The 27,266-nt window shown below is 40.9% G+C and overlaps 4 protein-coding genes across 6 annotated transcripts in view; 2 read left to right on the plus strand and 2 right to left on the minus strand.

Annotated features, from left to right (window-relative positions):
* Positions 1–6,604, plus strand: part of LOC5520704 (zinc finger FYVE domain-containing protein 26-like) — a 30,815-nt gene extending 24,211 nt beyond the window's left edge. For all 3 annotated transcript variants that reach the window (XM_048730441.1, XM_048730442.1, XM_048730443.1), the window contains 10 exons: positions 116–281; positions 385–486; positions 559–609; positions 1,535–1,681; positions 1,968–2,165; positions 2,718–3,122; positions 3,643–3,702; positions 3,986–4,168; positions 5,044–5,094; positions 5,671–6,604. In XM_048730441.1, coding sequence (XP_048586398.1) covers positions 116–281; positions 385–486; positions 559–609; positions 1,535–1,681; positions 1,968–2,165; positions 2,718–3,122; positions 3,643–3,702; positions 3,986–4,168; positions 5,044–5,094; positions 5,671–5,874 — 1,567 coding nt within the window. In that variant the 3' untranslated portion in view covers positions 5,875–6,604. The remainder of the gene's footprint in view (positions 1–115; positions 282–384; positions 487–558; positions 610–1,534; positions 1,682–1,967; positions 2,166–2,717; positions 3,123–3,642; positions 3,703–3,985; positions 4,169–5,043; positions 5,095–5,670) is intronic.
* Positions 6,605–8,779: 2,175 nt separating this feature from the next.
* Positions 8,780–9,635, minus strand: LOC5520687 (pterin-4-alpha-carbinolamine dehydratase). Its single transcript, XM_001640576.3, has one exon. The coding sequence runs from the start codon at positions 9,424–9,426 to the stop codon at positions 9,100–9,102; it is 327 nt and encodes a 108-aa protein (XP_001640626.1). The 5' UTR covers positions 9,427–9,635; the 3' UTR covers positions 8,780–9,099.
* Positions 9,636–9,774: 139 nt separating this feature from the next.
* On the plus strand, positions 9,775–21,356 carry LOC5520705 (DNA replication licensing factor mcm5-A). Its single transcript, XM_032365805.2, has 16 exons — positions 9,775–10,008; positions 10,262–10,388; positions 10,676–10,804; positions 11,145–11,317; positions 12,058–12,213; positions 12,373–12,711; positions 12,778–13,033; positions 13,311–13,376; positions 13,450–13,542; positions 14,049–14,132; positions 14,617–14,729; positions 14,798–14,926; positions 15,198–15,340; positions 20,293–20,381; positions 20,484–20,522; positions 20,849–21,356. The coding sequence occupies exons 1-16, from the start codon at positions 9,854–9,856 to the stop codon at positions 20,948–20,950; spliced, it is 2,193 nt and encodes a 730-aa protein (XP_032221696.2). The 5' UTR covers positions 9,775–9,853; the 3' UTR covers positions 20,951–21,356.
* Positions 21,357–21,721: 365 nt separating this feature from the next.
* LOC116604035 (serine/threonine-protein phosphatase PP1-beta catalytic subunit) lies at positions 21,722–27,256 on the minus strand. The gene is made up of 8 exons (XM_032365808.2): positions 27,125–27,256; positions 26,926–27,054; positions 25,337–25,567; positions 24,865–24,969; positions 23,927–23,998; positions 23,451–23,602; positions 22,776–22,910; positions 21,722–22,707 (listed from the first exon to the last, which is right to left on the minus strand). Exons 1-8 carry the CDS (start codon positions 27,174–27,176, stop codon positions 22,594–22,596), a joined length of 990 nt encoding a protein of 329 aa, XP_032221699.1. The 5' UTR covers positions 27,177–27,256; the 3' UTR covers positions 21,722–22,593.
* Between the last annotated feature and the right edge of the window lie 10 nt (positions 27,257–27,266).

Genomic DNA, 27,266 nt, shown 5'->3' on the forward strand with positions numbered 1-27,266 from the left:
CTATTGCATCAAAGTTTCAGAGGTCCACAAGAACCACAATTTTGGAGGTGTGTCTTCTCCGACAAATGGTAATGCAACCTGCAACACTAAGGGTCTAATTTTCATCTCTCTTCAGGCGACTACGGGATCGTTTCATCGAAGATGAGCGGCTTTCCCTGGCCATGGAGGTGTCCACCAAGTGCGGGCTCGACCCGTCTGGAGTCTGGGCAGCTGCAGGTTTCGCCAGTCTTAGCTGCGGTGACTTTGCAGCTGCCCGGGAGAAGTTTGCCAGGTGTATCAAGGTAAGAGATACCAAAAGAAATACCGATCCATGAAAAACAACTCCTTCACCCCCTTCAACAAATATTTTTATGCTAGTACCATGCTGTCCTAAATCTCTTGCAGCCTGTAGAAGGATCAAAGCAACAGCAACAGCCTCAGAGTTCTCAGTATCTGGAGAAAGTCCTGGACATCATCCAAACATCGCCACTCATCAGTTTCACTCAGGTAACAGTCACCCCGTGGCTTATCCCACCACAGCCTACCTAGTAATTTATAATAATGTTGTATACTTTTCAGGCCACCAATGATTTATTATCGCCTTTACATGATCTTGCTGAACACTGCAAGGTGAGGTCATATCTATTTGCCTTTCCCAATCCAATCCACCTAGCTGTTACACATCACTATTACAGCCACCTCGCTATTACAGACACCTCACTATTTCCAACACCTACGCATTATGGAGACCTCATTAGTATGAACACCTTACTATAACAGACACATCACGATTACAGACACTTCACTATTACTAACACCTACGCATTATGGAGACCTCATTATTATGAACACCTTACTATAACAGACACATCACGATTACAGACACATCACTATTACTAACACCTACGCATTATGGACACCTTTCTTTTAGGGCCACCTCACTATTATGGACACCTCATTATTATGTACACCTCACTATTATGTACACCTCACTTTTATGGACACCTCATTATTATGTACACCTCACTATTATGGACACCTCGTTATTATGTACACCTCACTATTATGTACACCTCACTATTATGTCCACCTCACTATTATGTACACCTTACTATTATGTACACCTTACTATTATGTACACCTCACTATTATGTACACCTTACTATTATGTCCACCTCACTATTATGTACACCTCACTATTATGTACACCTTACTATTATGCCCACCTTACTATTATGGACACCTCACTATTATGTCCACCTCACTATTATGTCCACCTCACTATTATGGACACCTCACTATTATGTCCACCTTACTATTATGTCCACCTTACTATTATGGACACCTCACTATTATGTCCACCTCACTATTATGTCCACCTTACTATTATGGACACCTCACTATTATGGACACTTTACTATCATGGGCACCCCTGTCTTGGGCAACAAATGTTTCTCTGGGCTGTTTGCTCTGACTGGAGTTGATAGTACACGGTAGCAATTGGTTGTTTATGTGGATTTGCTACTATTTTCTACTTGCTGTTCTCCTTTGTCAGACTGTGAGCCCTGGCAGTTTCCTGGATTCCCGCCGGTTTGATGAGTGTCTGTATTACCTGTCCGCGTATGGCTCGTCCAGCGCTGTGGTCAGCTTCTATGTGCGGCATGGACATGTCAAGCTCGCATGCCGATACATACTTGATAAGGTACATAGATAACATGATAGAACAACACATCAGGCTTGCATGCAGATACATTGTTTCTTGAGTGCTTGTGGAAAGCCTTTTTTAAACCGTAATTCAAATTTAGTAACTGTACAAGCACCTTGAGAAGTCATAAGGATGTCTAAAATACTTTTTTACAGGCTCAGCATGCATGTTATATGGGGTCCTAAGATATTTATTGAACATCATTTCTTGTTTTGATGTCAGGACATTAGTTTGGCACGTATTAGGTTTGACTAATCTCATTTATCTTATGCTTATATTTCAGAAATGCAGCGCCGAAGTGTTTGTTGAGAGCCTGCTGATGCGACTGGTCAGCAGAGGTAGCCTATCAGTGTTGAAGAGCCAGCTTGAGTTGACTGACCCCACCCTGCACTCCTGGGTACCATACATGACGGCCGCCTGCCGCTACCTTCACAAGAAAGGGTACCTGAACCTGCTCTATGACCTGCAGCTCTTCATGAGGGTAAGCCATGCAATGTTCATGTCTCGCAAACTACATTTAGCCATGTATACTTTGGTCACACAATATTCTAATTATGTGCATATATTGCCATACAATGTTTGTGTCGCGCAACCCTGATTTCGTCAACAACCCTGATTTTTTTACACAACCCTGATTTAGTCATGCAATCCTTATTCATTCACGCAATCCCGATTTAGTCACAATCCTGATTTACACAAGCAACCCTGATTTAGACAAACAAACCTGACTTAGTCACACAACCCTGATTCATTCACACAGCCCATCCTCGTTCCCAGGATCCCATCCTCCCCTACCCCCATGGGGATACGAGGGGAAGACCTGGAAACGAGGATGCACACAACCCTGATTTAGTCACACAACCCTGATTTACTCACACAACCCTGATTTAATCGTACAACCCTGATTTAGTCACACAACCCTGATTTACTCACACAGCCCTGATTTAGTCACACAACCCTGATTTAATCGTACAACCCTGATTTATTCACGAAATCCCGATTAATTTTATTTTGTGTCTAACTCTTTTCCCAGGACTACTTTCGTGCCGCACAGACATGCATTCGGTTCTACGAGTCTGGCGCCACATCTTACGTGGAACTTCACTCCAGACTTGAGCATCTGAACAAGGCATGCCGGCACATCGAGGCCATCATTGCCGAGAAACGTTCACCACGAGGCTCTGCACTCACCGGGAGCTCCAGACTGCGGAGTCCCTCAGGGAGCAAACGCAGTAAAGAGGACTCCCCAAACGTGCCACTCACACTCTCGGACCTTAATAACCACTTGAACACCATAAATCTGCAAGTGGAGGTGACAAAGTTCATGCACAAGTGTGCAGCGGATGCCGGAAGTACATCTCAGTTGTCACCCGGCGATGATGGGAGGCTACCCACGCTGTTCGGTAATGGGCAGATGCGTGGTGAGGTCGCCACTCAGGTAAGCTAACAGTGCAAACATCAGCTTGTAGTATTATGCCTTGTACAAATACCACCTAACATGTACAAAATCCACCTAATGTAAATTTACATTGTCAGAGCGCTATGCGTTAGCCAATAACAAGAGACCATGGTCTCTTGCCAATAAGCATGCAAAAATGACAGATTCTTTGACACGAACTTCATAACTAGGTGTATTCTGTCACGTTACACACTTAAATACATCTTTCTTCATGAGACTTTTGTGTCTGAGACATTTTTTTAGTTATGCATTGTACGCCTTTCTTCATAGGTCATGTAACAAATATAAGCTATATGTGCAAACCTATGATGGTCGATGCTTAAAACGTCAGCAAAACCGAAACTCTGAGTTCACAGAGTTACTTCAACCCAACAACTTACTACTTACAACTTTTTAATGTAAAACATAACAGTTCATCTTTATGTTAAGGATTCTCAATTGGTTGTTGTTGTTGTTTTATTCCCTAATGTGCAAATACACCCTTTTTTGTGTTTTACAGGTTCTTCTGGCTGGCACGTCTATTCAAGATGGCTTCACTCTCACCTGCCGTATAATACAGGTACAACACTCTTCTCCCCGCTGGTGGTCACATCACTACAGTACTGTGTCTTGCTATAGAAATCGCGCTGAATATCTCCCTTGTGCCTAAATAGACCTGTATTTTTTCACCCGTTATTTCAGCGAGCTGTGTCATCCCTGATATGAAATGGTCGGTACTATGTGACTAAAAAAACTTGGCAGATAATTGTTTTGATTTGCTTGGGAAAGACTGCTATACATTGGTTCCATGCTTTCTACTATCAACAATGTTTCTTGACCACGTGGTGTCCGTTGTGTTGTAGGATTATAACCTTCCTGCGGCACGTGTGTACATCAACACAGGTCGAGCTCTGGCGCGTCAGTACAGATATCAACACATCCAGCAGCTGTTGAGGTGTGTGAGCGACACAGGTCTTGTGACGGATAAGTGCCATGACGAGATCATCCTGGCATGCGTGCGCATCATCTCCTCAGATGACAGCCAGGTTAGTAACTATGGCAATGTTTATGACAGTCATGATGATAATATACCCGATTACACTTTATTTTCGCGAATTTCGCGGTTTTGAAAATTTCGCGAAAATAAAGTGATGCGAAAATAACGCGTCGCACAAAATTGGGATGCGCGAAAGTTAAGTGAGTACACAAAAGGCTTTTGGCGAAATATTAACCGTGTAATAAGCTTTATATAAACACCTTGTCTATTTAGTCCTCTAATGTCAAGGCCGTAGCAGGGGGTGGGGCACTAGGGGCAAGTGCCCCCCCCCCAATATTTCTAAAAATTATAAGGGAATGACCAGTAGGGGCGTGGCTGTGTCCCCCAATATTTCTAAAAAATTATAAGGGAATGACCAGTAGGGGCGTGGCTGTGCCCCCAAAAATTTTCTTAATGTTTCTGTATTGTGTCCCCCCCCCCCCCCCCCCCCCAATCTTACGTGGCCTGCTACGGATCTGAATGTACGTATAGTACAGTAAGGAGTTGAGATGGACAATTCTAAACTGTATTTATAGATTTTTGTGGAACTAAATGTAGCCCACGCATATTTTTGTTACAGTTTTGTAACTAACGCACATTTTAATTTTATTTGTTTTGCCTGATTTTATTGTCCCCAAGTCGCAAAATCGCGAAAATAAAGTTGTGAAAAGGGTGCGTAATATCACCCTCTCAAAATCGCGAAATTTTGACGTCGCGAAAGTGTAATAAGCTACTGATGAAGATTATGGTAATGATATTAAAGAGGATGAATATGATGATGGACAGTTATAGTGCTGACGACAGTTATTATGATGATCGTGACAATAATGGCAATGATTGTTTTTTATCATAATGACTGTAATGTAAGTTGTCTTCCCTATGCAGACTAAACATGTGGATTCACTAATCAGACTTCTAAGAAATGACTCAAACAAGGTATTTCTACTGATGGTACTGGGTTTTGTATTTTGACCTTATTACCTGAGGTAACCTTAGAAATGATGATGTTGGGTAAGCTACCAATTAGAAAAGAAGTTTCACTGTGTTTCACTGTGTTTCACTGTGTTTCACTGTGTTTCCCTGTGCTTCACTGTGTTTCACTGTGTTTCACTGTGGTGTGATGTTTTGCTGTGACGTGATCTTTTGTTGTTTGATGTTATGTGTTTTGCTATAATATGATGTGTTGTGATGTGAATTTAATATATTTTGCTGTGTGGTTGCATGGCACGTGGTGTTGCGCTGGTTTCTTTGTGTGCTGCAGTTCCATTATATGATGATGCTCCGTGCGGTTGTTTGGATTGGTATGTAAGATGTAACGTTGCATGGTTTATTATGGTATGGGGGGTGCTAACTGCTAGAGAGTGATACAGTGAAGTGTTGCTTAAGGTGTTGGATCGTGGCACTGCATTGTCTGTTGTGGTATGGGGTGTTCCAGAGTGTTTTGTTACATGCTTGGCCGTGGTATTGTAGGGTATTACATGGCTAGATACTGACAATCTCGGTTCTATCCAGGTGAATGCTTATCTTTTGTGTGGGAAGCTAAGGTCTGCCTACCTGATTGCCGTAAAAGAGAAAAGAGTGGAAGCCATTGAGCAGATTGCGGAGGAAGCCATGAAGGTTGGACAGAAGAAGACTCTGGAACTTTGCAAGAAGTGGCTAGCCCAGTATCAAACAATGCAAGAGTCTCAACATAGGAAACCAGAGCCAAAGAGATGACATAAAAGCAGCTCGCTTTTCTCCCTAATTAAAGAAAATGCTTATGTTGTTATAGTGTCGCAAGGAAAACAGTATGTATGGGGAAGCTAGGAGTAATGCCTTCAGAATTGTTCTCTAGCCCCACCAGCATCATACATCAGTGGTGGTTGTTGACAAAATAGTTCCAAATACTGTACTTCGAAAATTTGGTACTTTAAACATGAACAATACATTAGAGAAAAAACAATGAGGGAATGCAAGGATAAAGTAACAACAAGCACATATAAACAATATTCCATACCCCTTTCCCTGAATAATAATGAGTTCCCTGTAAATAATCAAGCACAAAGCTATGGGGAGGGGCTGCAGGGGGCATGCCAAACCAGTTCGACCACCAAGAAGTGATTCATTTCTTATTAAGCATCATCAAATCTTACCATTCTCCTATGTCTGACTACACACCCCTTATCAGCAAATCCATGCTACACGCCTGATGTTCACCCCTCTCAAAATATTCCCTGAACAATCAGCAACCAATCTGTTGACAAATTTAATGCCTTTATGCTGTTTCAGATGGACATCTGAATTATGTAGCATGACTTTAATATCCTCCCCTTTCCCATATTCGCTTTATATAAACCTTTTGAGGTTTATATAAAGACAACTTTTTAGATGTCGTTTTCAATAGGTTTTGTCCCTTATTGATGCTTCAACTGTTATGAAGTGCTATAGAAATATTTTTATATAATTGTAAAAAAAATCAAATAAATAAAAAAAATATTCAATAAATATAGTAAATAAAAAAAATAGTATAAGCCTAAGGATGATTTGTTGTTACAGTGGAACCTGGATTTTACTATGTGCCTCGGGAGGTTGAAAATGTATCGTAAAATCGAGGTATCCATAGAAAGAGGTCCTCGATTTTACGATATAAATATCAATATTTATATAAATATATTGAAAATATCGTTGTAGCGAGGTCGGGTTAATTATCAACTTTTACAAAATAATAATATTGTAACTGTACTCTGTGTAAGACTGTACAGTTATTCTCTGTAAACTGTAATCTCAAGTCAAAAAAATCGATTAACTGTACAGTACATGGTTGGTGTCTTGAGTTTTTTCTCTCTTTGTCGATAGACAGAATCAGTAATATCATTGCATCGAGGTCAAAATAACGTTTGAGAGAATAGATATGTATCGTAAAATAGAGAATATCGTTAGATCTAAGTAATATCTCATACATTTCATTTTTTTTTCCTCCGGGAGAAAGGAACACCATCGTCAAATCAAGGTTCCACTGTAGATAGAAAGCAACAACTACATGGTGTGCAAGAAATCTGGTACATTCTTGAAATCAATATGGCAACAATTGGGAGTGTAGAATATTTATTATTTTCTGACCAACCATGAGTAAGAATAACACATTGACACCTCAACCGGCCTTGAGAAGTACGCACACCCCCCCCCCCCCCCCAAAAAAAATCATTAATGCAAAATAAACACAATAAGATGGTCTTGAAGATATGCATCCAACCAAGGTAATAGCAACTACTCTTTAGTCAAATAATAGCTCAGGTTCTTTGACAAATTTCAAATCGTATACAAGGAAGAATCACCCCTCAAAATATCACAAAACGGAGAAGCAAACACAGCTCAAGACACAAATGGATACCTGTATTCTGATACTCCAGGTTAATTTCCATGGCCTCAAAAACACAACGTCCACTCCTTGAAAGCTTGTGAAACCACTTGGATGCCATTACGGATTGCAAAGCACTCTGGGAGATCCGGGGAAAAAAATTCATGAGGGGAGAACCAGTCAACACTCCTCTCCCCAAAGTCAGACAAATCAATTCCAGGTCATACAGACCAAGAATAGCAGTGTAAACAATTATGGAATCAATTTGGTTTCAGAAAAGACAGCATTTAGGAGAGCTGTGGTGGTTCATTGGAAAATTATTTTCTCTTCCAGGGAAAGCCAAACAAGAAAAAAAATCACCTTAAACCTACCTTTGCTTGCAAATATCCATAAGCACAGCACTCAATTATGCCCCAATAGACTTCATTATGTTTTAGCAAAAAGGGAATAAAAATGGGACAGCAAAGAACTGTTGGAAAGCTAGGATACCACTGACTAGGAAAAGCGGTGTTTGACATTGTTGGGCTGTATCAAACTCAAAATAGGAGGGGTATCAGTTTTAAGTCTGTTTTTCGTAGATTCACCTCTAAAATAGCCAGGAGTCAATGGGTTAAAACACTGAGACTTGTTCATAGACTATTCGACCTTTGATATCTTGTGTGATTTAGGTTTAACTGGCCATGCTGTAATCCCCACCAATTTCATTACAGTTTGAATGGACTTAATCTGTATTCTAGTCAAAATGTTGTCTGGTCTGGCCATTTTGTAATTGTTTACCTTTCATCAGTTAGTTAGTTAGTACTTTCCTACTAGTTGATCAACCAATCAGAATGCAGCATTGATGATAGACCACTAGCTTGATTTGGCTAATTCTCACTAGAACCATGAAGCACTGGGGGTTAAGCCGGGGAAACACGAGCAGCAAAACCATACAACTTTTGTGGCAGCATTTGCAAAAAACGTTTGAAGGCGATGTTGCACGTTTTACTACCGGCAAACCAACTTTTATCGCAGCAAAGGATAGAACCAACTTCTACTTTCTACAGCAAACTTTTTCAACTTGCAACAAAAATTTGCTGCAACAAAAGTTGGCACTGGTAGTAAAATGAGCAACGTCACTTACAAACCTTTTCTTGCGGCAATGCTGCCACAAAAGTTGTACGATTTTGCTGCTCGTGTTTCCCCGGCTTTACGACAAAGAGATTCTAAGTGCAACCTTATTTGAAATAGGTGTATATAAGTATAACCAAACCCCTCTAGTTTTTGGAAGCATTAGAGAAAATATAGATTTGAATGTTTATTTTAACTACAAATAAACGACTAGTGATCCTGATTAGATAAAATAGTAACACTTGATAGAACCATTCCCCAATAAACATCAATAAGTAAAGACAGCAGAATACATCACACTGACTTGCACCCAATAAAAATAATTCCCGAGATATCTAACTAATGTTTTACATTACTAATGAACAACTAATTTCAGTTTGCAACCGAAGATTTTGCCAATCGATAAATAATGTCTTCTCTATTACAAAGTTTATAAAACACACGTTCTAGTCCTCGCAAGTTTTCAACTTTGAAGAATGACTTTATGGAGGTGTTCACTCGGAATCTTTCACGGATTTCGCCGCTTGCTCGATAAACGTCGCAAGGTTAACATCTCTGTCGGATAGTCCGGTGCATTCATGTGTACTGAGGGTTATTTGGACCTTGTTGTACACGTTAAACCATTCCGGGTGATGATCCATCTTCTCAGCTTTCAGTGCAACACGTGCCATAAAACCGAAAGCTTGGTTAAAATCTTTGAACATGAATTCCTTGTAAATGGCGTCTCTTTCTTCCACTTCGCTCCATCCGGCTTTCTTCAGCGCTGGTAGCTTTGCATTGCGTTCCTCGTCGTCTAATTTCAGTCGTTTTGCGTCAGACATTGTGAAGAAAGTGTGTGATTTAAACTTTTTGCTCTTGTTCTGTTCGCGGCGTCTTTAGGGAAGAAGCGTGACCGTTTCTTTGTACAGAATATGTACAGTTACGTACCCCTCCCTAGAGCGTGAAGAGCTCTATTATTGTTTGCATTTTCGTTTTCAGCAATCTCTTTTCTGTGTGTGTGTGTGTGGTTGTTTTAAGTGAATGATTTACAGCTATTACATTCTACAAAGAAAACAACAAAAAGAAAATAGAAATTTTCAACCAAATCCTTTGCCACCCCTCCCTGATACAAAATAAATATGTTATCATGTGACTGTTACTGGTGTATTTAGCCAATCACGTTTCAAGGGTCTGTGATTTTCGCGCCAAATTCATTATCGCGGGAAGAAGTAAAGGTCTGAGAAGCCACTGTTCGTTTGAATTACCAAAATGTCGGGTTTTGACCAAGGAGAGATCTTTGTAAGCGATCCATTTGGATCAGAGGACCAGTCAGATGAGCGAGATCTCAACCGAGTGTCTGCAAAGAAGAGATTCAAGGAGTTTCTTCGTGAATTTCACGAGGGAACGTTTGCATTCCCTTACCGGTGAGTAAACATGGCTGCCACCACATATTTATTCTGAAAATAAACCAAGTCTCCTTTGCTCTTGCCTACCTTCAATGGCAAGATCACAAGGCCCAAAGATCTCTGCATTTTTTTACCTCTTATACAGAACATGATCAGCATTTTTTAGTTTTTGGCATGAAATCTTACATTACTTAATTTAATTCGTACCATGTGCACGAACTTCATAAACTTTTTTTCCTTTATTCGCTTTTAATTTGCCCTTTGCCTATAGTGACCAGCTGAAGCAGCATTATAACCTTGGTCAGTACTATCTTGAGGTAGACCTCGAAGATCTCAGCAGTTTTGACGAGAACTTGGCTGACAAGCTTCGCAAGAATCCTAGCGAGTACCTACCGCTGGTATAAAACATCCTGTCATTTTTATGTACTAAGTGATACCCGTGTAATTTCCCGCTTTAATCTAAGTCCATTTGGGGTTTTCAAGAAAACCTGTGGATTTTCAGGGTACAGTGTCAAGGGTTGTTATTTTACAGTGCATGCATAGTAGAATCATATTATTATAATTTTGGCTATGCTTATATGATTGATAAAATGGGGGCAAACTAATTACCCTACATCATCTGTGGAAACTTTGACATCTTTCTGGTGTTGCCCAATGTATAAACAGCATTTGCCTTTTCATCTAGTTTGAGACTGCAGCTAAGGAGGTGGCAGATGAGGTCACGCGACCACGCCCCATCGAAGAGGAAGAGGTGCAGGACGTCCAGATCACCTTGAGGTCTGGCGCCAACCCTTTCCAGATCCGTGAGCTTAGAGTAAGTTTAATTAAGTTTACGCCAATCTCAGACTAAGGATTTTGTTTCATGACGTATTGAAGTAATAAATAAAATGTTTTGTGTCAAACTCAGATAAGACCAGGCTTTCTTGATAAACAACCCACAAGTATCAATGCAGTGTCAAAAAAATCACTAATCTTAGACCTGCTACTGATATGGCACAAACTACAAAATCCTTAATCTTTATATTTCAGGTGTCAATTTCATGTAAGTTACTTAGGGGTTTGTGATATATGGATGGATTAAATGCAAAAAAGTGTGTTGTCCTTCCAATTCAAATACTTATCTATGAAAAAAAAGTTCCTGGTATTTTTTCTAGTCAGAACACATGGCTGCTTTGGTCAAAATCCCTGGAATCATCATCAGTGCTTCATCTATTCGATCAAAGGCAACTAACATCACAATCCAATGCAGATCATGCCAAAACACTATCTCTAACATCCCCCTGAAGCCTGGTCTGGAGGGGTATGCAATGCCACGCAAGTGCCCAACGTAAGTGTGTGAAGTCTCTTGACATGTAATTGTTTCATAAGAGAGAATTCATTAGAATTTTGAGCAGCTTATGGCCAAAAGTTGTGTACCAAGATAATTTCAATAATTTTACATAGTTTTAAGGAATAGCTCTGGACATAAACATAAATATTTTTTAAAGTTTGAAAAGTTATACAGGAATGTCTTTTGAGTTGAAATAGACATGTAAAGTGATTCAGAAAAACAATGTCTTCAATAAGGGAGTGCTCATTATTTATGGCGGAGGAGGGTTGTGGATTTTTAAAGAGGAGGATGAGGAGGGGGGGGGGGGGTTCAAACAAGATTTTGGGTTTCTCCTGTGGAGGTCAACAAAGTTTTGATGTTTACAAAGGGAAGTTGTACAGAAAACTCAAGTGGAGTGGCGCTGAATACAGACCCCCCCTGCCATAAATAATGAACACTCCAATGAAAACTTTCAATGGAAACACCACACATGATCACTGACATGTTCACATTTCTAAAGACACCAAAGCAACTATTGCTGTAGAATTCACTTTTACTAGGTTTGTTAACCCATTCAAGGACATTTTTCAATATTCTATGGGATTTATCTTAATTTAATAGAATTTATATATGGCTTATACATCCATTTAAAATTCTAATATGTTTTAATTTGGACTAAGGAATAAAAGCTTCTAGTAAGCTTATATGTCCTGCAAGTCAAAGCTATTACATCCAATGACATAATTTTATTGTCATAGAGATCAGACCGGTCGTCCGCCCTGCCCCTTGGACCCCTTCTTCATCATGCCAGACAAGTGCAAGTGTGTAGACTTCCAAGTGCTCAAACTACAAGAATCACCAGATGCTGTACCTAATGGGGAGATGCCACGCCACATGCAACTCTACTGTGACAGGTTAGGAATGAATTCTGATTCCCATCATCATTGCCGTCGTTGCAGCTGTCATTGTCGTCATCGTCATCATCATCATTCTTTGGCCTCAGCTGAGATAGATTGCACTATTCTCACCACCCCACTTTAAAATTTAACCATTTTCTTATATTTATTTCTCAGATATTTGACAGAAAGAGTTGTGCCTGGTAACAGAGTCACCGTCATTGGAATCTATTCAATCAAGAAAGTTGCCCAGAAGGCAAACAAGGAGCGTGATGCTATTGGCGTTGGGATCAGAAAGCCATACCTACGTGTGGTGGGAATCTACGTTGACACAGAAGGCCCTGGGCGCAGCACTGGTGCCCCCATGAACCCTGCCGATGAGGAAGAGTTTCGCCGTCTTGCCACCAGGCCTGATGTAGCAGATGTCATTGCAAGAAGTATTGCTCCGTCAATTTATGGAAGTGTGGATATTAAGAAATGCATCGCTTGCTTGCTGTTTGGAGGATCCAGAAAAAGGTTAGTTTTACTCAAAAATTTTATGTATTTGTGCTCAACCACTAATAACCTACTTTGCTTTTCAAGACTGCCTGATGGCCTTACACGCCGTGGTGACATCAATGTCTTGTTGCTTGGTGACCCTGGTACGGCAAAGAGTCAGCTTCTGAAGTTTGTTGAGAAGGTGTCGCCTATCGGTGTCTACACTTCAGGAAAGGGTAGCAGTGCTGCTGGTCTGACAGCGTCAGTTATGAGAGATCCTGTCTCGAGGAATTTTGTGATGGAGGGTGGAGCCATGGTGCTGGCTGATGGCGGAGTTGTCTGCATTGATGAGTTTGATAAGGTATTTGCAAGGCATCTACATGGCATTTTCTTGCACAAATATTTTTTCATGTTTCAAAATTTATCTTTGATTAATTAAGGGTAGATATGGGGCCCAGAGATTTTCTTTTAAATTGACAAGAAAAGTACATAAGTTAAGTTCATAAAGTTAAGTGATTTGATATTTTTTTCCCTTGATGCTGCAAGAGTGCTGCAAATTAGTCAACAGCATTTACAGTTCTATTTAGTTCTGTTAGTTGTACTATCTTACTTTGTCATGTTTGTGGTGCTTGTCATAGATGAGGGAAGATGACAGAGTTGCTATACATGAAGCGATGGAGCAGCAGACCATCTCTATTGCAAAGGTACTTTCTAAACCTGCTATAGCATCACCCTGTTGTAATATTTTCTAATTAAGCCCTTTTGTCTCTGTTGTAGGCTGGAATTACTACTACTCTAAACTCAAGATGTGCAGTATTAGCTGCAGCAAATTCAGTGTTTGGGAGATGGGATGACACCAAGGGTGATCAGGTCTGTCCGAGCGTAACCCAACTTACCTATTGTTACAGGGCCATAGCAGGCCACGTAAGATCTGGGGGGGGGGGGGGGGGGGCACAATACAGAAACATTAAGAAAATATTGGAGATGGGGGGCAAAGCTGATCATTTATTTTTTATTTTCTCATAATTTTTGAAAATATTGTACCCCATTGCCCCAGCCTCTGCTACAGTCCTGCATTACCCCAACTGCTGTGCCAAGACTTGTCATTACTCACTGCCATAGTATGGCTTGGGTTAGAACCATTGCATAGGCACCCTTTATAATATCAGCCTCATGGTCTGTGGGCATGTGTTGAAACCTCTTTTTCAGCTGAGCCCAAGATGGCGCTGCTTGGGAATAAACTGCAGTTTAGTGAAACCTGACTCATTGTCCTATCTTTTTACTGACGCACCCATTCACCTATCAGTTTCTTAGTACCTAGTATTGTACCACCACAAGTGCCATGCCAAGTCTCATGTACTTTGTTTTTGTTGTAGAATATTGATTTCATGCCAACTATCCTCTCCCGATTTGACACTATATTTATCGTGAAGGATGAGCACAACCAAGCCAAGGATATTGTAAGTATCTTGATGGCTGCATTTACAACCTTGATTTGAGTCAGTCTCACCCCTGTAATAGGGCTATCTAAAATCTCATTTACATTTACACAGTGTAAGAGCTAGTGCTCATTCCCAAATCTACCATCTTGTTTATCAATTCAGCGCTCACTTGCTGCCACACCTCTCCCCTCATTCACCTTCTCTTCCACCTTTCTCCTTCACTGCCTGGGTGTATTCTGCAATGGTGCTAAACCTGGTCTCCCCTATCCACCATCCCCTATTCTGGTTTCCCACTGACATGTTCTAGTGGCTTGGTAAGTTACTCACTGGTTACCACTTCTTATGCCTTATTACGCTTATATACACCCAATATACATGTCAAGTATATTATTGGTCTCTGCTGATATCCCCCTCATAGTCCTATAGCCTGGCGTGTGATTGCCACCTATTTCCCTCCTTTTTTGACATGATACTGACTTGGTACATGGTGATATGTTTTCAGCACCTTGCCAAACACGTAATGCAAGTCCATCTGAACGCTGCCCAGACAACTCAGGCAAATGAGGGAGAGCTGAGCCTTAGTTTCTTGAAGAAATACATTAGCTATTGTAAAAGGTATCACAAAACAACATATTCATTATCATTTGGGAAAATGATTCTTTACTTATACTTTGCTCTTGCAGTAAATGTGGGCCTAGGTTATCGGAGTCTGCTGCAGAAAAGTTGAAGAACCGTTATGTGTTGATGAGAAGTGGGGCTAAAGAGCATGAGAGAGACACAGAGAAAAAGATCAGCATTCCCATAACAGTACGGTAAGCACTAATAATAAACAAATTATTGAGCCTATTAATTATAATTATATTAAAAATAAAATTGGTGATAAGATTTATTTATTTATTCCAAAACAAGGATAAAAAGTAATGGTATTTGCATAGTTCATTGCAATAAAGAAAAAAGAAAAGTTATTTAGAAAAAAAACTACTATTCAACATGCCATGAGTATCAAAAGAGCGCATGACATTAACAAGAAAACTTTAAAAACAATGACCCCATTTTTTAATGGACTAAAATATTTTGTTTTAGGCAACTGGAAGCTATCATCCGTATCTCAGAATCTCTAGCAAAGATGAGTCTCTCGCCATTTGCAACAGAAACGCATGTTGATGAAGCACTTAGACTGTTCCAGGTGTCAACACTTGACGCAGCCATGTCAGGAAGTCTAGCAGGTAGGGTCAATTACCATAACTATTAGCAATAACACCAAGGGTGTCAATACTAGATGCAGCCATGTCAGGAAGTCTAATAGGTAGGGTCACTTACCATCACTATTAGCAATAACACCAAGGGTGTCAATACTAGATGCAGCCATGTCAGGGAGTCTAGCAGGTAGGGTCAATTACCGTAACTATTAGCAATAACACCAAGGGTGTCAATACTAGATGCAGCCATGTCAGGAAGTCTAATAGGTAGGGTCACTTACCATCACTATTAGCAATAACACCAAGGGTGTCAATACTAGATGCAGCCATGTCAGGGAGTCTAGCAGGTAGGGTCAATTACCGTAACTATTAGCAATAACACCAAGGGTGTCAATACTAGATGCAGCCATGTCAGGAAGTCTAGCAGGTAGGGTCAATTACCGTAACTATTAGCAATAACACCAAGGGTGTCAATACTAGATGCAGCCATGTCAGGGAGTCTAGCAGGTGGGTCAATTACCATAACTATTAGCAATAACACCAAGGGTGTCAATACTAGACGCAGCCATGTCAGGGAGTCTAGCAGGTAGGGTCAATTACCGTAACTATTAGCAATAACACCAAGGGTGTCAATACTAGACGCAGCCATGTCAGGGAGTCTAGCAGGTAGGGTCACTTACCGTAACTATTAGCAATAACACCAAGGGTGTCAACACTTGACGCAGCCATGTCAGGGAGTCTAGCAGGTAGGGTCACTTACCGTAACTATTAGCAATAACGCCAAGGGTGTCAATACTAGATGCAGCCATGTCAGGGAGTCTAGTAGGTAGGGTCACTTACCATCACTATTAGCAATAACATCATCAAGGGTGTGAAGGCTAGATGCCACTGTAGTAACCATAGAAAGGCTTTACTCAACATAAAACAGTGCTTACAATAAAGCGAGCGAAAACAAAATGGCCGCTAGTCTAACTAACAAACTGCCTGTGGCCAAGCGCAGGCTCAGGCCACAGGGAGCCCAACAACAACAAATGTCATATCATTTTCCGCTCCTATAAAATGTAACAATGATGGGGAAATATTCAAAGTTCACCATACAGGGTGTTAACAGTCAAAGCATCATACAGGGCGCTAACAGTCAAAGAGTCTTGCAGGATGCTAACAGTCAAAGAGTGATGGCCGCCGGATCTCCCTGGTTGAGGGACGCAGTAGATTAACAGGGCCTGACTCAACTTCTGCCACCAAATCAGGATCAGGAAGGATGGGGGCTGGTGTCTTCAAACCAGAATCAGTGGGTGGAGTCGTAGGAGTAGGAGCTGCTTGCCCTTGGAATGTACCCTCTTGACTCATCTGTGGGGCAGTGTTCTGGGGTGGGCATGGAGCGAGGTCCCTGAGAGAGACAGTTGATTCCCTTCCATCTGCATACTGGATGTGTGCATGTGTAGGGTTCGCATCTTTCAGCTCAACCTGGTCGACAAGGGGATCATTGTTGTTAGCACGCACAAATCGGCGAAGCAGTACTGGACCAGGTAACTGCAGCTAGGTAGGTAGCGATGTGCCGTGCGTGGAGCGGCGTTGGAAGTTGAAGAACCTCTCATGTGGTGTTGTGTTGGTTGAGGTGCAAAGAAAAGAACGGATGGAGTGGAGAGCATCTGGAAGCATTTGCTCCCATTTAGTACCTGGTAGATTCGACGATTTGAGAGCAAGCTGTACTGCCTTCCAGATAATACCATTGTACCTCTCGACTTGACCATTTCCGATGGGGTGGTAGGGTGTGGTTCTGCTCGATGCAATCCCTCGTGCTGATAGATACTCTTTTAACTCTTGTGAGATGAGTGAGGCACCCCGGTCCAAGTGGATATAGCTTGGTGTGCCGCAAAGAGTAAATATCTGTTCTAAGCACTTGATAACAGTGGAGGAGTGCATGTTCGGGCACGGGAACGCAAAAGGAAAGCCTGAGTACTCATCCACCACTGTGAGGATATATGGGTTATGAGTTGAAGTAGGAAGGGGCCCCTTGAAGTCAATACTGAGCCTCTCCATGGGCTGTGTGGCTTTGATGAGGACGCTGGCCTCTAGTCGGTAGAACTGTGGCTTGAGCTCTGCACAGGTCCTACAGGCTGCACATGTTTTCTTCACCTCATCTGTAGAGTAGGGTAGGTTCTTGGACTTCACAAAGTGCAACATCTTGGTTACGCCTGGGTGGCACAGTGCTGCATGGATCTCAGCGAGGCTGCTTGTTGGCATCGAGGCAGTGAAAGCTCTTGTGAGTGAATCGGGAGCGACGTTATCCTTACCCGGCCTGTATTTCACTGTATAGCTGAATGACGCTAACTCTAGCCTCCAGTCTTGGATCTTACTGTTCTTTACTTTCGTGCGTTTCCTGTTGTCAAACATGAATGCCACGGAATGCTGGTCAGTCTCAAGGGTGAAGTGACGACCTGCTAGAAAATGACGCCACTTGTGGACTGCCTCAATGATTGCCATGGCTTCCTTCTCGACTGGAGGGTAGTGTAATTCGCTTCCTTGCAGTGTCCTAGACATGAAGGCGACTGGTCATCCGCCCTGTTTTAAGGTGGCTGAGATAGCAACCTCCAAGGCATCGCATTCCACTTCAAATGGTACACTCTCGTCGATAGAGTGAAGAGTGGCATTCTCCAATTCCTTCTTTAGTGCATTGAAGGCACTTAGAGCTGCTGCATTCAGTGGGAACGTTCTGGCTTGTGATAGTGGCTGTATCTTGTCAGAAAAGTTTGGTATCCACTTGGCGTAGTAGGCTAGCATTCCTACAACCCTTTTGAGTGACTGTGAGCTCTGGGGAGGCGGGAACTCTTGCAGAGGGCGGAGTCTTTCTTGGTCTGGTGTGATTACTCCCCTGCCGACACAGTAGCCAAGTATATTGATAGATGATTTTGACTCTATGGTCTTGCTTTCGTTCAAGGTAAGTTCCGGCGCTGCACCGCCTCTCAGAACTTTCGGACATTCTCATCATGCTCCTTCTGATTACGCCCTGCTACTGTTATGTTATCTAGGTATGGGAATGTGTCCTTGAGACCTTTTTCGCCTATGAACTTGTCCATAGCCCTTTGGAAAACTGCAACACCATTAGTAACTCCGAATGGAATGCGACATAACTGGTAAAGCCTGCCATTGGCTTCAAAACCAGTGTACTTGCGGTTTCTTTGATGGGAACCTGGTGGTACGCGCTCTTTAGATCGAACGTAGAGAACATTTCATAATTGGCGAGGGTGTTGACCATGTCATCAATACGTGGTAGTGGGTAGGCATCCAGTTCCGTATACAAGTTGATAGTCTGTGAGTAGTCGATGCAGAGGCGCTTCTTGTGAGGCTGTAGTGGGTCTTTCACGACGACAACCTGGGCCCTCCAGCGGGATGCGCTAGGCTCAATAATGCCCTCCGACAGCAAGCTGTTGACTTCTTGCTCTATCTTTCTTCCCAAATTGCCGTGACTTGCTCGCTACGGGTTTGCAATCTGGGAGTAGGTTGGCGAATAGTGATGGTTCCTCCATCTCAGCTGCTGAGAAGGCACAGGTAGGCGCCTCATGGGTGATCTTCAGGTCGGGCTGTGTGCCGCCAAATTGGATTATTACGCTGTTGTGACTACGCTGGAAGTCTAGTCCAAGTATGACATCGCTGCATAGATTCTTCAAAACACCAAGGCGAACAGAGGGATACGTGTGTTCCTTGACGGTGAGGTCTACTAGACAATGGCCAGTGACTTGGGTTGAGATAGAGCTAAGAGCCATTGAGACACTCTGTACTGTTGACTTGTTCACCTGTAGTCCGAGGCGTTGGACTACCCCTTCATTGATATAGCTCCCTGAGCTGCCAGTGTCCACAAGTGCTGTCAGTGAGTGGCCTGCAATACTGGCTTCCACAGAAGCCTGAGCTAGACTCTCAAGGCACGCGGCAGAAATCGAGCAGATGGAGGCGGCTGTTCCTTTTGCAGCCCCTTTTGACTTGCAAACTTTAGCATAGTGGCCTTCCTTTCCACAGTTATTGCAAGAGCAGTTCTTGGCAGGGCAGTCTTAGTGGTTATGCAGCGGACCGGCACAAAAGTAGCACCTCTTGGACGGCCTATACGCAGCAGCGGTGACAGGAACTTCATGGTCAGGGTTCTGAGCTTCTATCTGTTCTGGGACCGCAGAGACAGACCCTGTTTGGAGTGGTACGCTGTATGAATCCGAGTTCTTCTGTGCCAAATCAAGAGCATTCGCCTGATCAAAAGCAGTCTTTAGATCAAGCTCTCGGTTTTCCAACAGCCTCTGCCGGATGAACGGGGAGTTTAGGCCGTTTATGAAAGAGTCACGTATAAGCTCCTCTCGGTACTGTTCAGCTGATACGGCTTTGACATTGCAATCCTTGCTTAGTCTTCTCAGCTCTTGGAGGAATTCGGTAAGTGTCTCTCCTGTCTTCTGCCGTCGTGTAGCAAGAAGGTGACGGGCGAATATTTCGTTAGGTGTCTTTATAAACAGCTGTTTGAGTACTTGGATGGCTGAGTGGTAAGTTGAGCAGTCTTAGATGTACTCGTATACATTATGCGAAACATAATTGATAAGGGTTCTGTAGCGATCCGGGGCCCTCGGCCCACATTCAGCGATAAAGTTTTCAAACGTCTTCAGCCAGTGTTTCCATTCTTTTGCCGCTGTGGGCGAGTTTGGATCCAGGTCCAGGCGGTGAGGCTTCAAAACAGAGTCCATGTCTTATTGTTAATATGTTGAGTAAATTGTAGTGACCATAGTAAGGCTTTACTCAACATAAAACAGTGCTTACAATAAAGCGAGCGAAAACAAAATGGCCGCTAGTCTAACTAACAAAATGCTGACCAAGCGCAGGCTCAGGCCACAGGAAGCCCAACAACAACAAATGTCATATAAGCCACCATGTCAGGGAGTCTAAGCAGGTGGGGTTTTTATCATCACTTTGTCAGCCCTGACTAAATCATCTTTATCTTCTAGGTGCGTCAGACTTCACCCCTGAACACGACATGCAGGAGATCCGACAGATTGAGAAGCAGCTCAAGCGCAGATTTGCAATCGGTACTCAGGTAAGCTAGCACAGAACTATTGGACTCAGATTAGCTTGCATATAACTACTACCATACTCTGTACCATTTTCTAATATTTGTTTTCGTTTTAAATTGGACTAGGTGTCAGAACAGAGGATTATAGCAGACTTTCTGAAACAGGTAAACACTAAATCACACTTGTTCATCATGTGTCTTGTAGTTTGAGATCAGGCATTCCACCAACCATAGTTGATTTTGTTCTTCAAACTGACCCTTCAAACAGAAAATTATCCACCCTGTCATACTGTTCACCTCTGGGTTTCTGAGGATGAATATAGCCACAATGTGAAATGTTGATGTCAGTGTTTAAAGACCCAAGAGTATTTCCCAACACTATCAAACACCTTCAGGCAAACTGCCATGCCAATAGCATAATACTATTAATTTTATGTAACATGTTCCACTGTTGGTTGCCATTATTTTACTAAATGGTACCTTTTTGACAGAACTACTCTGAGCGTGCTGTGCAGACAGTGCTTTATATGATGATCAGGAGAGGCGAGGTTGAGCACAGACTTCAGCGCAAAGTCCTGTACCGTGTCAGATAGTACTCCTTTTGGGGATGAAGCCATATCGCTATCGACCTTTTAGAACACAGATAATTCACTTAAACAGATAGCATTTGTGGAAAGTAAAGACTTATATGTTGCAAGTGTAAAATGCCAGGGCATTTGACACCAACCTGCAAAAGTATGTTTTCCATTGTCCATTTAAGGTCATGGTATTAAAGTGATTTTCATTATAAACCTGTAAACTACACTTGAGCGTATTACACGTTATTGAGATCTAATTCCATTGTTCTCTTTTATTGACTATTACACTTTGACTGCCACACTTTGTTTCGAGGGTTAATGAAAACCACTCTTAAGGCACAATTTAAATTGTGCATTGCAAGGCTTTGTAATTTCTGTTTAATATTTGAACTGAACTTATTAAAAATAAGTTTAAAAAGGATTTGCTTTGTACATTTTTTCCATCCAAGTTCAATTAAATTATTTGCAGTCCTTGGTCCAATTGAACTTAACCACCAACAATGCAAAAAGCTTTAATATCTTGGTTGTGTGTGCATTTGACTATTGCCTTATTTTGTGCTGCAAATAAGGAACCAACTTTTAATTCATCCTTATATGAAATGAATATTGAATAAAGCAAATTCAATTCTACAACACATAGCTAGTTAAACATATTTGGCATCTAATTTTTTTTTCAAAAAGGCTGTATCTATAACCTTGCCTCAACAAAATGGAAAAAAGTACATGTACATTGGTGGTTTGTTTCAGTATGTAAAAACTGTGTTGTCAGGAAGGTATAAACCAACATTCTAGACGATTCATTTTAATAAGAATGAATTATATAATTCTACTCAGAAACAACAAACATCAAAGTTACTAACATACTAAAGTTTCCTAGAAAAATAAATACAGTAAGGTTGTACATCTACACATTTGCTAACATTATCAAGGTCCAGGATTTCATCTTGACAGATTACATAAACATGCATTATGTATTTTACATACATAGTTCTATTATACATCCTTCTGGGCTTCAGATAGCCAAGTGACTGATTGTTTTTTTTTGTGTGTGTGTTTTACGCATCACTATAGAAACGATTTCAGTAGAGTCTTCAGACCCCTGTCAAGTGAGAACATGTAGTACTACTGCAATAAGCTTGTATGAAAGCTGTCATCAGGGTGTCTATTTCATCCTACACATGCGACCGTCACTACACATATAGATATATATGGATCACACTCTTTCTAGTAGGGCACACATGTAGGGTATAATGGACTGACCCCTTTGCCTGAACAGCCAACCCCTGGCATCTCAACAACGTGACCCCTGGGGTTTCTGAAGTCATACGTCTGCTCACAAACCCTGTAAAGTTTTAATATAACCTCAGATCTAGGAGAAGAGGCCTAACTTGCAGGGCACTTGTATGACCAGGTCCATTCATTAGTTTAACAGGAGTTGATTAATGATCAGTTGTAGGAGAACTTGATCTGTTTGACAGAATAATCTAGAACTTTTTCTATGGTTGGACAGGATAGCCTTTGAACAAACAGAAAACTAGTTATATATCATACTTTTTACCCATTAAACTCAAGGTGTTATGAACAAAGCTATATTCCTGCCAAACTGATTTTGAGGTGTTTGTCTCTGCTTGTGTCCTAGGTTATGTCATATGTTCCGATCATTTGTTCCGTCCTCCCTTCTTGTTCTGTGGACCCCTTGGGGGGGTGACTGGTCGTCCGGAGTTTAGGCCACCATACTGATACTTGGCTTTCTTTTCTGAAGGTTTTAAAATCTGTAACAGATAAAAAGAATAAGAAATAAGGCTTTGACTTGAGGAGCAAACCTCTAAGATGTTCTTACCTGGAAGGAGCACATGAGGGTGTCATCCACGCTCATCATACCACCAGCATTGTCAAATTCTCCGCAGTAGTTGGGTGCTGAGAACAGTGTCACTAGCTGTCGCTTGGCAAAGAATTCATAACCATCTTCAACTACCTGTGAAAGTTAGAATGTGACACTTCAACCATTTCACAATTCCCCATGAATTAATAAAAATTCACAAAAATTGCAGAAAAACCATTAGTATATAACAGAAAGGCATTATCTATATAATATATATATATAGTACCATCATTTCACATCATATATTTTACAATCATGAGAGCAAAAAGTCATACATTTCAATTGTTCTAAGTGTGATGGCACTTGTAAGGAAAACGTGGTTGGCTTGGCTGTTGCCAAGCCCAAGACATACCAGATGTGCTCGACATATCAAGTCCAAGACATACCAGATGTGCTCGACATATCAAGTCCAAGACATACCAGATGTGCTCGACATATCAAGCCCAAGACATACCTGATGTGCTCAACATATTAAGTCCAAGACATACCTGATGTACTCAACATATCAAGTCCAAGACATACCTGATGTGCTCGACATATTAAGTCCAAGACATACCTGATGTGCTCAACATATCAAGTCCAAGACATACCTGATGTGCTCGACATATTAAGTCCAAGACATACCAGACATACCTGATGTGCTCGACATATTAAGTCCAAGTCATGTCTGTTTAAAAACTTGCTGACCACATCTGCTCCAAACGTAAATGACACTCCACGATCATTCTCCCCCCAACCGTTTGTATCTTTATCAGGATCAGACCATAACAAGTCGCACAGTAAACCTGCATAAATAATTTTAGTTTGGTAGGGCAATGACCTTGGGAACCTCACACATCTTATTAACCAATCCCCCTTTCAGGTGAGGGTGGCAATAGGGTTTTCTTGTGCATGCAAAAAGAAAACATTACAGCAAATTACAGGAAAATGTGCATGTTACAAGGATAACATGGGCATATTCTATCTTGAATGCCTGCAAACAAAATGCAATAGCAATTGCACTAGGAGTTAGCAAAATGAATGGTCTGGCCAAACACCCCCCCCCCCCCTCCCCCTCAAATCCCTTGTTATGGGCCTGTATTACAAGGGGTTGTTGTCTTGGTACATACCTGTGTCAGGGACATCTGTTGGCCTCATGATTCTTCTAATCTGTTCCATTGACTGCAGATCAGGAGACAAGCCTAGAATGTGAATAACAATACCCAAAGCATTTGGTAAACCTAAAAGCAACTGCTTCATCTAAGCTAATATGTCAAATTATTAACAAATAGCCTAATTTTTGTAATCACGTAAGTTTGGAGTGTCTTTGTTAAATGATTTCAAGCTTACATGACAATATTCAAGGTTACATTGGTTAAGCAGGGAAGTTCTACAAAATCTAATGGACACCCTTTATTCCCCCTGCAAATGGGATTTTTAGTTCAGTCATATTTTAGTAAAATATTTTTATATTTTATTCAAATATTGTTTCAAGTTGCATAAGAACAAAAATGTATAAAAAATTCTACCCTGACAAACTGATTTTCTATGATTGAAGAAATTTCTGAGAATGTGATTTATTTACAGAAACAGTCTCCTTAGCCACCCTGACCTCTTTCCAGAAATGTAGTAGACTATGTAGTAGACTAACAGAAGCATAGTATGAATCTCAGCTCAAGTCTGTTCAACTGGGGTGTATCAGGTTATAATGCCACTACCCCAGAGGACTCAATGTTTACCTCTTCTTATTATCTTTCCCAAACAGACAACCAATTGGTGTCAATTGTTAATCTTATACCACATTCACACTGGCACTTAAACCAGTTTAAAGGTGTTTTAATTAAACTGGTTCAAATCTCAATCTCCCAAGAGTGGACAGAACCAAGAATAAAACTGAATAGACTGTGTTGTACATGTTACTAAGTGATCATTTAGCTAGTAAGAATTCAACACAATGAGAAACTTGGCAAGTTATCAGGCAAAGAAAAACCTTGTTTAACTAAACATGGTTTTGGTGTGAATACAGCATTAATCTGAAACCAAGCAATGGCTTTCACTTTGAACGTACCTCCATGACAACAGAAAATCTTTTCGTCCACGATAGCTGCAATGGGTAGGCAATTAAAGCAGTCTGTGAAGGTTTTCCATAGCTTGATATTATACCGTCTCTTGCCTAAAACGCAATAAATAGTATGATAAAACATTGTTTTTCTACAGTAACATCTGCTGTACTTTCTGAACATTTTTCATTTACAGTACCAACAGCTTCCTCAGTGCCTTAGCTTACACACTGAAAAACAACAGATATCATTTCTGCTGTTAGTGTTTTAGGTTTAATTGAGATAACTTTAATTTGATAAGCATAGCGCAACAGCAGATTACAGATAAACAACCACCAATATTGCACTGTCCGAAGTTACACATGTTCAATGTTCTTGTTGCAAAATCGGTCATTTTTTACTTTATTGTTTAGAGATAGGGTACACAGTCACAAAATTCATATTGTTTGAGGCAATTTCAAGCTCATTTAGCATACATACACTCATCGTAGAAGCCATAGATTCTGTTAATGCTAGCACACTCATGGTTTCCTCTTAAAAGGAAAAAGTTTTCTGGGTACTTGATCTTGTAGGCCAGTAAAAGGCATATCGTCTCAAGGGACTGCTTTCCTCTATCAACATAGTCTCCAAGGAACAGATAGTTGGCTTCAGGAGGGAAGCCACCATACTCAAACAATCTTAGTAGATCAGTATACTGCCCATGGACATCACCTACAACCAGAACAAAGAAAGTTGTAAAAAAATTGCTTCTTGGATTGTTGCTTATTTTGACTTCGGCATGTCTAGGCTGTATCTCCATTAGGGGAGAATAGAAATTGTATGTTGTATACAATATCTGGATATACAATTGTATAAGCATCTGCCTAGCTGCAGGCAAAATAATCCTTTTCTTACATTGCTTATCTAAGAGTGTACCAAATGCATAGCTACTATTTTAATCAATTTTAACAGGGTGTTCAGTTGTTAGTGGCTTAATGTATGTTTTATAATATTACATAAGTCATTTAGAACTGAAATTACTTTAAGAATATCACAATTAATCAGACAATATCAATGAGAAACCTCTAGTACTGTAATATAATTTATTTTGTTGGTGTATAAGGTCGATGTGGTTGTAAGATTAAGTTAATACATTTCTGAATTTGTGTGTTGTTTATTATGAAATACATATAATATTTCTCATATAGGGTAACATAAAAGTCACTGTGAAAAATATATGTAAAAATTGAATTAAAGGAAAATAAAAATTGTCAGTAATATTTATTTGCTTCGATTTCTATATGATCTACTTATACGGTAAAAAAACAAGGTTGTGTGAGATAACATGAATAAATCACTTTTAATGAACACATGAAAATGCGCAATTGGTGTGTTTTGTATACACAACAGATCACACTACGGAAATCAAAATGTTTTTGCTGAAGAGAATTTTGATAGGATTTCATGAAAATGGAGGCTTTCGGGGTCAAATAAATCCCCGGAAAACAGACCATCAGATCTCCATCGCGCACAAAAAAATCACCTGAAAACCGGTTTATAGACACCACACCAGACTGAGCAGGCTTCTAATAGCATTTTAACCGGTGGCGCAGTAACAGACAATTATATATCATAATTCTGACGAATTCCTCATACTATTTTTTTTTTATATTAAACAAATAAATTATATTTCGGATGTTGAATGTCACATTGCTTATATGTTTAAGGCGTTTTCAGGACGAAGCCGAGTGTTAGCCCCATTTTTGTTGAAGAGACCTTTCCAATCTAAACAAATGTTGTATCTCATAGAGCCTTATATCCAATAACTTTAAGGTTCTCAAGGATACTAGCAACGGAAGGTTTATTGTAGTTTATAAGGCATAAACACTCGAATTTTTGGATAAATACGAGGTCGATGAAAGACGACAAACGAAATAAGCTGCAAATTCCTGACGGCCAAATGATCCACTATCACTAAAAACGCCGAACAAAAAAGCTCTTAACTGTGGACTCCTGAACAATAATAATCCTCCCAGGACCCCATAATATTTTGTCCTGGTAGGCAAATATCCGCTGAATCGAGTACTTACCGCATATTTTTAAGGGGGCCTCCAGCTCTAGTAGGATAGGCTGGTTCAAAAATATTTCTCGAGACTTCAAACAAAGTCCTCGCACTTCAGATTCTGCGAGCTGTACACTTTTGCCTGGCCTGCCCCGAGCTGAAAAAAACAGTCGAATGGTTAGTTTGAACCTTGCAGAGAGGGGTGGTGATGTTGAATTTCAGCTAACCTTCCAGCAAGCGAGATATAATGCTGTCTATGTTCAACTCCCCTTCAGCCATTATCTCGTTGCTCCCAAGTCCTTCATCTATGTTTAACGACACATTGAGCGAGCGCCTTCACGCCTTATTTGGACATCCTTACCATATTTG

The sequence above is a fragment of the Nematostella vectensis genome, chromosome 7 (genome assembly GCF_932526225.1).
Source record: "Nematostella vectensis chromosome 7, jaNemVect1.1, whole genome shotgun sequence".
Taxonomy (NCBI): domain Eukaryota; kingdom Metazoa; phylum Cnidaria; class Anthozoa; order Actiniaria; family Edwardsiidae; genus Nematostella; species Nematostella vectensis.

Bases quoted from the DNA above. Each gene is read 5' to 3' on its own strand.
- LOC5520687 (XM_001640576.3), bottom strand. From the start codon at position 9,426: ATGTCTGACGCAAAACGACTGAAATTAGACGACGAGGAACGCAATGCA.
- LOC5520705 (XM_032365805.2), top strand. From the start codon at position 9,854: ATGTCGGGTTTTGACCAAGGAGAGATCTTTGTAAGCGATCCATTTGGA. The intron at 13,543-14,048 runs GTCTGTCCGAGC...TTTTTGTTGTAG, and splicing joins ATGACACCAAGGGTGATCAG to AATATTGATTTCATGCCAAC. The intron at 14,927-15,197 runs GTAAGCACTAAT...ATTTTGTTTTAG, and splicing joins AGCATTCCCATAACAGTACG to GCAACTGGAAGCTATCATCC.
- LOC116604035 (XM_032365808.2), bottom strand. From the start codon at position 27,176: ATGGCTGAAGGGGAGTTGAACATAGACAGCATTATATCTCGCTTGCTG. The intron at 23,999-24,864 runs GTACGTTCAAAG...TTCACATTCTAG, and splicing joins GATTTTCTGTTGTCATGGAG to GCTTGTCTCCTGATCTGCAG. The intron at 22,911-23,450 runs GTATGTCTGGTA...TAACTTTCACAG, and splicing joins TAATATGTCGAGCACATCAG to GTAGTTGAAGATGGTTATGA.